The 12,513-nt window shown below is 38.7% G+C and overlaps 1 protein-coding gene across 2 annotated transcripts; it reads left to right on the top strand.

Annotated features, from left to right (window-relative positions):
* The first annotated feature begins 3,296 nt into the window (after positions 1–3,296).
* On the top strand, positions 3,297–10,703 carry LOC142107998 (interferon-inducible GTPase 5-like). 2 transcript variants are annotated; one of them, XM_075191690.1, is made up of 2 exons: positions 3,297–3,372; positions 7,081–10,703. In XM_075191690.1, the coding sequence occupies exon 2, from the start codon at positions 7,107–7,109 to the stop codon at positions 8,307–8,309; it is 1,203 nt and encodes a 400-aa protein (XP_075047791.1). In that variant the 5' UTR covers positions 3,297–3,372; positions 7,081–7,106; the 3' UTR covers positions 8,310–10,703. The 2 variants fall into 2 exon arrangements, with proteins under 2 accessions (XP_075047791.1, XP_075047792.1); XM_075191691.1 differs by having other exon boundaries at positions 3,343–3,376.
* Positions 10,704–12,513: the final 1,810 nt, after the last annotated feature.

Genomic DNA, 12,513 nt, shown 5'->3' with positions numbered 1-12,513 from the left:
AGCTCCGGCAGCTGTAAAAACTGTTAAAAATAGATCAAAGTAAAAAAAAAAAAAAAACGTGGGGTCCCCCCCTCTGTTCACTATAAACCCTAGTGCTGCCTGACTACTGCTGGTTCTGTGAAAATCGAGGAAAAAATTTGCGTGGGGTCCCCCTAATTTTCACCAAAGCAGCACTAGGCAAACCAGCCGGGGTTGGTGGCACTATAGCATGGGGACACACGGCATGGGTCTTCCTGCCATAATGACAACCAACCCCAGGCTGTTAAGCACTGGGCTGGATTTCCTAGGGAGGGGGGTCTGGGGTGAACAAAACTAAGCTAAGCTAACTAAACTAAACTAAACTAAGCTAAGCTCATTGCGTATCGGAGCTTCTACTGTGTAGAAGCTGGTACCAGCATGCAGCTGGTAACATATATAATATGGGATATAATGAGCGCAGGCATATTTTACTGTTCACAAGCCAGCCCTTACTAGATGTAAGCCCCTATATCTCGGAGGTGAGTGCATCTGATTATAACTGCATTTTACTGGTGTTTGAAGCATATAGGTCAGTGTAGGACCTGTATACAATGAGGTGCCCTTGATGCTAGGATGCAGGCTTAAATGTGTTGATCAAAATATGAACTAACACCGCAAGCTTTCATTTTGCTAGATACACACAGATATGCAGTGTTAAGTATAAGCACTGACAACAACTGTCTTTTTGTTTTGTATACAAATATGGGCATTTATATTGCCTTGCAGTTGGTACCATATACAATATGGGATATATTGAGCGCAGGCTTATGTTTTCTCTGGTTTTGTCATACAACATTTTGAGCTATCTTGCCTGTCATTACATTAAAAAAAATATTAAATGTTTCAAAAAAGACTCCCACCCCTTCTTTAACAGCCCGTGCTATACAGCATCGGGCCCAGTCATCTCGGGAGGAGGGCACCATACATCTAGGTAACCACACTTAAAGATACTAATTAGCACTGGACTCCTCCTGGTATCCCTGGTTAGTGGGACACCAGGGTAAAAATGTTTAAATATAGTTAATGTACTTGTGACCGGGATGCACAGCATGCACCAGTGCATACTTCCACTTATAGTTCCACATGAGCAGCCACTACAAGTGGTGCCCACTGAAATATATCATAACCGTTCCCCCTTATACTAAATATACCATAAGCATGCCTCCTTAATTTAGTTATTAATGTGTCTCCAATATTATTTTGATATTTTAAGGCCCATAATATTTTCTGTAGTGCAGTCTCCTAAAAACATACTTATCTATAATCTTCTTGTTTTCCTGATCTGACATAATCCACAAGAAACCCACCCCCCCTCTGCCCCACCACACAGACACACACACACACACACAAACACAATGAAGTTAATGTCTTGTAAGCCTGCCTACTTAATAGATGGGCTGCCAATCAGGAGTGGTCTCTCACTTTCCCAACCTTATCCCAAAATTCCCACTCTGCTGGGAAACTTCACACCTGTTCATGTAGAACCCACCACATTTGAGGTCAAGGGCAGTTGGAAGATATGTATGACACGATATGTATCAAGCCAAGAGTTTTCCGGCAGGTTTAAAAAGTGGAGATGGAGCAGATATCATTTTGCAGTATGTACTAAATAAATGATAGCTAGAATCTGATTGGTCTTTCAAACCCGCCGGAATACTCTCAGCTTGATACATTTACCCCATGGTTCATGGTTTTATACATGTATGTATGTATATATATATATATATATATCATACTTACCTACTTTCTTCAGCTCCCTTCCGGGAGCCAGCCAGTGGAGGGGGGCGTGAAGGGGCGGGGTGGCCGAAATCGCGTCATTTCGGCCCCGCCCCCTGTGACGTCATGACGCAAATTGCGTCATTTGACAGCGGGGGCGGGGCCAAACGCCGCGATTCACCGGGAATCGCGGCGTTTGGGATCTAATTCTGCCCACTTCACTAGGAAGTGGGGCACTTCCTAGTGAAGTGGGCAGAATTCGGGAGATTGCCACACTCGCCCGGGAGTCCGGGAGACTCTCACAAAATGCGGGAGTCTCCCGGACATTCCGGGAGAGTTGGCAAGTATGATATATATATATATATATATATATATATATATATATATATATATATATATATACCGTATTTGCCGGCGTATAAGACGACTTTTTTGGCCTGAAAAACATGCCTCCAAGTGGGGGGGTCGTCTTATACGCCGGGTGCCAAACTCAGGGGTCTCAGGGGTGCCGCGGGACAGCCATAAAAAAAACCCCAGAAACACTTACCAATCCGCGCGGCGCCGGGACCCAGCATCCTCCTCTCTCACGCAGCCTGTCATATCAGCGACAGCTGCTGCGTGAGAGAGGAGGATGCTGGGTCCCGGCGCTGTGCGGATTGGTAAGTGTTTCTGGTTTTTTTTTTATGGCTGGGGCGCGGCAGAGGGGGCAAAGTGAGAGAGGGAGAGAGGGACAGATGAGAGTGACAGGAGGGGGACAGAGGAGAGTGACAGCAGAAGAAGGTAAGTGTTATTAGTATGTGTTATGTTATGTTTGTTTTATGTTATGTCATGTCAATGCAGAGTGTGTGATCAGCATATATGAGTGTGTGTGTGTGTGTGGGGGCCAGTGACTTCATGCAGTGTGTGTGGGGGCCAGTGATTTAATACAGCGTGTGTGGGGGCCAGTGACTTCATGCAGTATGTGTGGGGGCCAGTGATTTAATAGTGTGTGTGGGGGCCAGTGATTTAATACAGTGTGTGTGGGGGCCAGTGATTTAATAGTGTGTGTGGGGGCCAGTGATTTAATACAGCGTGTGTGGGGGCCAGTGATTTAATACAGTGTGTGTGGGGGCCAGTGATTTAATACAGTGTGTGTGTGGAAGGTGTGCGGAAGAGGGGGTAGTCTTATACGGCGAGTATATAACAAACTCTATAATTTTGAGTGGAAATGTTGGGGGTCGTCTTATACGCCAGCAAATACGGTATATAAAACCAGTAGTAGTAATAATTTAGGTACTGGTAGAATTTTTTTTACATCAATTAAATTGTATGAATTACAGCAGCTGTATTTATTATTCCTGCAATGCTAATGCTTTGTTGTGTTATCAAACTTACATCCCTGCTCAAAGTTCTCCCAGATCTTATAAAATATTAACTAAGAAGATTGCAAGATTTCATATACACTGCTGAACGGAATGCTGCAGAATGGTGAATGGAAAGCAGAACTGTACAATTATAATGCCAGAATCATGAACACACTGTGTTCAGTACCCCCCTCCCCTGCAAATTTATTTCAGTCACAGATGTTGTGAAGCACCTCCCTAAGTGATCACATCCACTGCTTGAGTGTGAGGAAGGATAGCGGGCAGCAGGAACAAGGTGGGTAAGCTGGAGATGAGACTGATGTATGAATGTTCCCAGAGGAGGACTCAAAAACAGAATCTAAATTAGAATAGTTAAAGGAGAGGACGTGAGACAACTGCAGAGATTATCTGGAATAAGGCAGCTGGCTGCTTTCAGTTTCGTTTCTCAGTCTCAGAGAAATGTATTTGTTGTGGACAGAAGTCATTATTGCAGTGTGCCAGAGACTGGCAGCCTATGCTGTGATTTGTAGTTAGGATTGAGTTTACCAACTAAATATTCTTACTGACAACCTTATATTTACTGACAGGCTGCATGTTTTACAGACAAATTAAAAGAGTGATACAATTCTTAGGGGGGTATTCAATTGTTTCTTTTAACGCGCTAAAACCAAAAAAAACGAGCGCTCTAAAAAAACTTCATATTATACGGTAATTTTGCGCGCGTAAACAGTTAATACGGTACTTACTCGCTGCCAGCGGGCTGAATTTCATCTCGCTGCTCAGGGAGCTGCGAGATGAAATTTAGCGAGTAATTACCATATTAACGGTAATATTTTTAGAGCGCTCTTTTTTTTTGTTTTAGCGCGTTAAAAGAAACAATTGAATACCCCCCTTACAGCGCAATCAACTGCAGCCCAAATCAATCTATACACATACCAGTCTAATACACATGAACAATGAAAGCAAAAATTTTAAGCACTGTCTATATCTCTTATAAGACCCACATAACACCTAAAATAAAAAAAATCTAAAATTGTACTTAAAGTAAGTGTCGTTGAAGATCTTCTATTTCTCAATTGTCATATATAAAAAAACAAAAACTACGATAATAGTGCAACACTATTTCTAACACATAATGTACAAAACTCCTTGTTCAGGTAACTTTATCTATAAAATAGTGTCAGCCTCAGTTAGAGATGCTCACTGACCCCCATGTTTTGGTTTTGGTTTTGGTTTTGGATCTGGATTACCTTCAAGTTTTGGTTTTGGTTTTGTTTGGTTTGGTTTTGCAATTTGTTAAAAAATTCAATATTTTGGGCTAAAATAGCATAATTTAGTGCTCCACCTGTTTCTTGGATAAGTGAGTTAATTCTACAGATAATAAATGTCAACAAGCGTTGACCCCCCAGGATGTGTGCTTTTATTAGACACACACCAATCCAGGGTGCCAGACAATGCACTAAGGAGAGCCAATGAAATTCAGAGCAAAAAGCCAGTTCATCAGTAAGCTTCGAATCAGCCCCAATTCCCACAAACTTATAATCTAGTTAGGTACCTATTATGTAAAGTGCTGATTACAAACACAACAAAACACTTGTGGGAGAATGTGGCCTCTAAGAGGCTGACTACTACACGCAAAGACATTGCATGGATGGCTATCCAGGGATGTCTGCCTCTCAGGACCTTCATGCACTCCCAGGTGCCAATATATCAACTGCCCCTTCTGCATCACCAGAAGGGAAACAGCACAGCGTTTTTTTGGGGACTTCCCCACTGCACAGGCACTGTTGGATGCCTTGGAACATGAACATAAGGACAGTGTGCCCAGAACTTGCCTTTCATACAATTCAGTATTTTATGGATTATTTCCTGAGACCCACATTATTGGGGCAATTCAGGAGGCTTGCCAGGAATCGCCTCATCTTGAAAAGGGAGAAGATAACCATCCAAGTAAAGGGAAACTTCCCTTTACAATGCAGCGCCGCTTAAAATTTAATCGCCGAAGAGGCTAACCACGCAGGTGTTGAAGAACCTGCATGTTGAAACATTTACCCCCAGGACTGTCGCAGGCTGATCCACAGCCTACTAAGAGACTATAACACCATTAACTGTCCTGAGTAAGAGGAAGATGATTCATTTTCTGTCTCCCTCTTCTCCTTCTCCCCCTATGTGCCTTATTTATTCAATGTAATGTAACACTTTTCTGCAATTTCTACAGACAAGCCTGCTTGTCTTCCTCTCCATCTTTGACTATTGGCAATGGAGCCATCATCTTTGGGTGTATATTACACCCTACACTTATAGTTAAATAGAAAAGGAAGCAGCCTGCAAAGACTATTTTATAAATATAAATGCCCAAAGCAGATGTTATGTTTAGATCTAGATGATTCCCATAGATTAAAATTGAAATAGAAGAAGAACCAGCCTGCAAAGACTGTACAATAAAATAGAAATGCCCAAAGAAGATGTTCTGTTTGTGTGTATATTATTCCCGTAGATTAAAATTAAAAGAGAAAAAGAAGCAGCCTGCAAAGACTGTTTTAGAAATAGAAATGCCCAAAGCAGATTTTTTGTTTCGGTCTAGATTATACCCTACACTTACAACTCGTAGCACCTAGGCTTGCTGCTCTTGCAGCGCATTGGGCACATTCACAAGGGTTCTCAAAACTTCCTCTATGTTAATGTCTGCGTGGGTTGGAAACTTGCTTCCCTGAGCATCGCACTTCTGACACCACTTGTGGCACGAGCCCGCTAGTCCTGAAACAAACGTGAACAACTTCTTCGGTAAATGTATTTAACACCATAAATATTTCACACCGTTTCTTCAGACCCTAAACGCTCTTTAAAGACCAGCCAGCTTCCCAGCGCTGGTCTCCCTGAACAATGAAACAAGCAAGATTTCATACATGACACTCCTCCCACAGCCATAGTGTAATGGGCAGGTGACTAACCCACCTTCCCTTTAAGAGGAAACTCCTATCAGTGGTTGTGTTTGCCCTGACACAGACACACACTGTTTGCTGAGGGGAAGGACATTTCAAATTATGTAAGTTAAACCAAACTTTAAATTATAGTTTGTCACACATTAGTCTTCACCTGGTCTTCATCTTCAATATAGGTGCATTACTGCAAAAATGTTTTACTCTGCTTGCATGTTTTCTCTGCATATTGCCAGCTAAATGCCTCCCCTTGTTACAATATATGTATATATATATATATATATATATATATATATTGCAACAGAAAACAGGCGGGCGCCTCATAGTGTGATATCAAATAAACAAAGTGGGATAAGTAATAACAAGCATACCATGAGGCAAGCAGCAATGCGTGTCGAAGAGAAGATGGAGTAGCCTCTGCTATGGTCGTATTCCTCCAAATCTCCACCAATCAGCAATTCAATGCGAAAAGAACAAACATAGTGTAACACCGTAGTAGATAATGCATTCAATAGAGATGGTTCACCAATACACCCCGAGTTACTATAAAGTGTATAGGACCTAAATCCCAGATTCACATAACAGGACACCCATATGAGTGCAAAAAATATAAATCTGCGTACCAGATAACATAGGAAATCTCACATCCCTAGAGACTTGATTGTAGCTTTGTACATGTGCACCACCATTAACTTCAAAGTCCCAACCTCACTCAATTGGCAGAAATGGGTCAGATTGAGAAAAGAAGACAATTTGGTATGTATCCAAAATTTATTTAAAAATGTAATAAAAACACTCACATGAGGTAATAGAAGTAACGCTGGAAATCAGTGATACAGCTCAACGCGTTTCGTCTTGAGACAACCAAGACTTCATCAGGAGCAAAGATATATATATGCAGAGAGAGATAGAGGTTTAATTTGTATTATTATTGTTGTTCTTATTATTATTGTTACTACTATATGTTCCTATTGTTACTATTACTATGATTTTTTTTTTTATGTAATAACTCTCACAATGTCTGGGCTAAAATAAAAATCAAATGTTGTTTTTATCTCGTTTAGTACATTTCAACAAAACCAACCAAAAGATGGATACTGAACAAATCCCAGAAATACTTTCTGAAGAAGTTATACAAGAGATTAAAACTGCTTTAGAAAATAAGACTCTTACAGAAGCAATTGAAACAGTTAATGGAATTCTTACAGATATCGAAAATGTTCCATTGAATATTGCCGTTACCGGTGAATCTGGATCTGGAAAGTCCACTTTTATCAATGTCATCCGTGGTCTGGATACTGACGAAGAGGAAGGTGCTGCAGAAACAGGAGTGGTGGAAACCACAATGGAGCCGACACCTTTTTCACACTTGCAGTTCAAAAATGTGAAGTTTTGGGACCTTCCTGGAATAGGAACTCCCAATTTTAAAGCAGATGATTATCTGGAAAAAGTTAATTTTAGTCAATATGACTTTTTTATTATAATTGCATCAGAGCGTTTTAAGGAGAATCACATCCACCTAGCTCGAGCCATCCATTCCATGAACAAGAAGTTTTACTTTATACGCTCAAAAGTGGATGTAGACCTGGAATCTTCTAGAAGACGTAGAAGCAAGTCATTCGATGAAGAGAACACATTACAACAGATCCGGGAAAATTGCTCCGAAAGTCTCCGTGATGGAGGAGTAGGAGAGCCACATGTTTTTGTCCTCTCGCTTTTGGATCTGCACAAGTATGACTTCAACAATATGCAAAATACCTTAGAAAAAGAACTTGCAAGTCACAAGAGACATATCTTACTTCTCTCTCTGCCTAATATTACCTTACAGGTTCTAGAGAAGAAGAGAGAAACACTGAGTAAACTGAACTGGTTGTGGGCCTTTTTGTTCAGTGCATATTCAGCTGACACTAACCCAGGCAACCACACAAAGGGTAGCAAAGTCTTGCAAGTAGTCATTGAGAAGCATTTAAACATTTTTGGTTTGGATAATAGGTCCCTCATCAGAATAGCAAGCGCATTTGGTAAAGATGTTAATGACTTGAAATCTGTTATTAAATCTCCATTTGTTTCCACAGAAATAAACCAAGGGGTTATCCAGACACAACTTACTACAAGTGTTGCAAAAAGTCGCATATTAGCTGAAAATTTCCTCAGTTATATCCCAATCGTTGGAAATTTGATAACAAGAGGCGTCTCTTTTTTTAGATCATATTTAATGCTTGGTGACTGTCTGAAAGAGTTTACTGAAGATGCAACTAATGTTCTCCGGAAAGTGCTGGAGGATTCCACTTAGATATGATAATCTTGAGAAATGAAATATTTAATTTACATCTTGTATGACAATCTCACTTGGCCATACCATTTATATATCAATGTAAATTATGTCCGACCTTTCATGTGACCTTGCAAAAAGCAAAATTCAAGTAAAAATCAAACAGACTATTTTTAGGAAACAGAAGTGAGAATTGAAAACATATCCCTAAATTAATACATTGCGAAAGCACCAAACTGTGAGGGGATCTCATGTGCACAGTCCTCTTTAGGTCTCTACACAGGTCAGTTGTATTGAGGTCTGGTTTCTGACTGCGCCATTAAATGTTATTGATCTTCCTTTTCTAAAGCCATTACTTGGTTGACCTGGATGTCTGCTTTGGATCGTTATCATGTAGGAATATGGAATTCCTCTACATCTTCAGATTTATAACAGAGGCCAGAAGGTTTTGTGTCAAAATATCTTGATATTTGGAGCTATACATTATGTTCTCTATCATGACTAGAGCCCATGTACCAGCTGAAGAGAATCAGCCCCAAACAATGATGTTGCCACCACCATGCTTCACTATATGCATGGTGTTCATTGGGCATTTAGCTTGTCTTTGCAACAATCATATCTTTTAGAATTAAGGCCAAATAGTTCAGCTTTGGTCTCACCAGACCATAAGACATTTTCCCACATGGTTTGGGATGATTGAATGTATTTTTTTTATAAAAAATTTAGTTGGATTTGGTTGTTTTTTATTGTGAAAAATGGCTTCCGTCTTTCCACTCTACCCCATAGCCCAGACAAGTGCAGAATACCAGAGTTTGATGTCACTTGCAGGGAGTGACCAGCTCCTAATGATATTTATTTTAATGTTGCTGTAGGTCTCTTGGTAGGATCCCTGATGAGTTTTCTCCTTGTCATCAACTTTGAAAGGACATCCTCATATTAGCACTGTCCCTGTTGCACCACATCTTCTTCACTTTATTGATGATATATTCACAGTGTTTCATGGTACATTGGAAATTAGTTTATATCCATATCCTGATTGGTACGTTCAACAATGAGATCCTGTAGATTTTTTCAAAGCTCCTTACGGAAAATCTCAATAGGAAAAATAATTGCAAGGAAATCCTACATGGACATCTGATCTTTATTTATTTGGGCTTAATCACAATTACTTCCATTGTTGTCCGGTGTATGCTAATTACCTTTGAACATAATTTTGCATGTGATTGGTTCATTTTAAACACAGGTACAGTCCCATTAGGAAAGGGTATGCACACTTATGCATTTCACTTCCTTATCCTAAAAATTGTCTATTTCTGTTTCACTTGTATTGTGGAAGTTTCAAGTTCACATCAAAGGTGGAAACAGGTCTGACATGATTTATCTTGATTTCAGGTTTTATATCACAAACACCTGCAATTTCATTGTGGGTGTGTAGATTTTGTGTAATCACTGTAAATATGTTTTATTTTCTATTATGTACAAATAGCACACATAGTAAAAAAAAGAAAAAGCTGCTTTAATAATGAATATGATTACCTAAATAATTTAGTTAGTAAATGATCATATCATGACTATATATGGGTATGTAGGACAATGCTTATATATTTATTGAATTAAGTCATTGACTACTAATGTGGGAAGGACTTCCAGGGAAATAAGTCAGAATTCATTGTAAGAATGTTTTTTTTTTCTTTAACTAAACAAACTGACATCCAAGCAAATAGTACAGTTTACTATCACCTATAACTTATCAAAATGGTTTTGGTTCAGTTACTCAGCATTTACCCGTCATTCATAAATACTTGTTTAGTAAGAAAGACCTTTAAAAATTATCTGCTGTAAGTAGTTATATTTGAACTGCTCTGTATAATCTCATGTAATATATAGACCCAATGAGATATTTACATTATTTAATGGCAGTTTAGTATAGTTTTAGTTTGGTCACATGTGATAATTTTGGGGTATATAATCAAATTGAAAAAACCCACATGATTATGTGATATAGTCTTCACTTTTCAAATCCGCTGAAAATCAGCTTGATACATTTACCCCTAGATGTCCACACACATGTATATAATGACTTGATAAGTAAAGTTCCATGTGCTATAAGGATAACTGGTTTTATCTAGTTCGCTAAGTAGGAGACAAAAGAATTCCAACTCCCGAAAAAACTCACAGAATGCTGAGCATTAAGCCATTACCAAAGGACCACCCAATATGAGACCCTTGGCGATAAGAAATACAGATTTATTAATGATTGACTTACATTATTTTAAACCACTCCCTTCTCTGTACTCTGATCAAACTATCTGTTCATAGGAAATTTTTTTAGATTGCATTCAGAATTGAAGCAAGATGACATATGTTATGTGGATGCTTTTAACTTTGTAAATAAAACTCTTCATATATTTTTAATGTTCTTGGTTCTGTTGGTATGAACATTAAATTATTGCTTTAATACTGCCATCTAACATGATTACAAGAACAAATTACTGATGAGCGCTGGTTGGAGTAAATTAATAAATATATCTTAAATTTATTTATAATAAAACAAGTAAACAATCACATATAGTGACACATGTATTAAACACGCTAGTATTAGCAGATAAAGAAAAATACAAAAAATAAACCAGAAACCTCCCAATTATTAATATTGAGCCGGCTCATATAAGTTCATCTACCATGTGAAAGCAGATGGAATTTGTATTTCAAATACTCATATGGCAGTTCCTCCTGTATGTCCAAAGCCAGATTATGTTATATAATTATATTTCATCATCTCTGTGTAGATCCACATAAAGGTTTATCCAGTTGTGGATAGGATTCATAGTTCCAATGTGGTCAACCCTTTAGCCGCAATTAATTGCTGGATCCAATACAAAATTGTGCTCTTTAAGAGGCAGCCTCTATTCAAGAATATATTAATTCAAATTCGATACATCACTGTTAGAGAACACATCCCAGCACCATTTTAAAAACACAATAGAGTCCGTCCATTTAGGCAACAATTAGAAGCCAAAAAAATTCTCTTGTACTGTTCACAATTGTATTCAGTATTGCACCTTACTTTTCAAAGAGCATCCGACTTCTAAGAAATTGAAGAGGATCCATATAACAAAGTCCACAGTAGAGATTGAGACTTAAAAGACTGGAGAGGTTTACTTTTCTTGCAACTAGCAAACACCTTACGCGTTTCTCCACCTCTTGGGGGCGGTTTCAACAGAAGATTTATTACAGCTTATAGGCGCCTTTAAATACCATTAGATACATTGAGGAGACCAATCAACCACGATCTCCCCTTATTGATTAATCTTAATAAACAACATTACATTTCATTCAAAGATTCTTCATAGTACATTCTCGGAAAGCATTTTGTAATATAAAGCAGCCTACTTTTTCTTATGGGGTTCAAACATCATGAAACTTAAAATACAACGTTCCATCTTCTATGTAAACAAAAAACGTGATATAGTAGGCCAGCCACGGCACCGTTTGAGTCGGTTTCATGTTTTCAAGATCAGCTGATCGTATCTGTCGGCTTAGATTACACGACCGCAAAAAGTTCCATTATCCCTTATACAAATTATCCCATATCTACAATATGTTATCTGAATAGCTAATCGTTCCACAACCAATCATAACCTGGTTCCTCCAAAACCATTTAAGAGAAAGGAAGCTATTTCAGAATGCAACCATAGATATTAAATACACTCTGCAATTAATAACCAAGATTTAATAAAATGCATTAAAAAATAAAATGAAATAAAATAAATAATAATATCAAAATATAACATGACTAGCTGGATATAGATGTCAGGAGGAAGGCACTAAATCAGTAAGCAAAAGCAGAGTCAGTAACAAGCCAAAGGTCAAGGTCACAAGCACAGGATCCAAACGAGAGACAAGCCGGAATCAGGGTCATAAACACAGCTTCAAACAAAGTCAATACTCAGTAATCATTAAACTGCAGCAAACAGCAGGCTAAACAGGTAAGACCTGACATTCTGGTGACATTCTGGTAGTGATTACTGCACAGAGTAGGTTTTAAATACCTGAGAGGGTTTGTCATAGGTTAGGAATAACATGTCTAAAAATAAGAAGTTTTATGAGGGATCACATACATACATACATAGTTTAAATGAACTAGGAATTGAAGCCAGAGATCACATGACTGCAAGTGCTAGAAGCAGAGGATGCAGGCCTGAATGGAAACACCCAGCACTGA

This window comes from Mixophyes fleayi, chromosome 11 (assembly GCF_038048845.1).
Source record: "Mixophyes fleayi isolate aMixFle1 chromosome 11, aMixFle1.hap1, whole genome shotgun sequence".
Classification (NCBI taxonomy): Eukaryota; Metazoa; Chordata; class Amphibia; order Anura; family Limnodynastidae; genus Mixophyes; species Mixophyes fleayi.
This window is presented reverse-complemented; position numbering and strand designations above follow the sequence as displayed.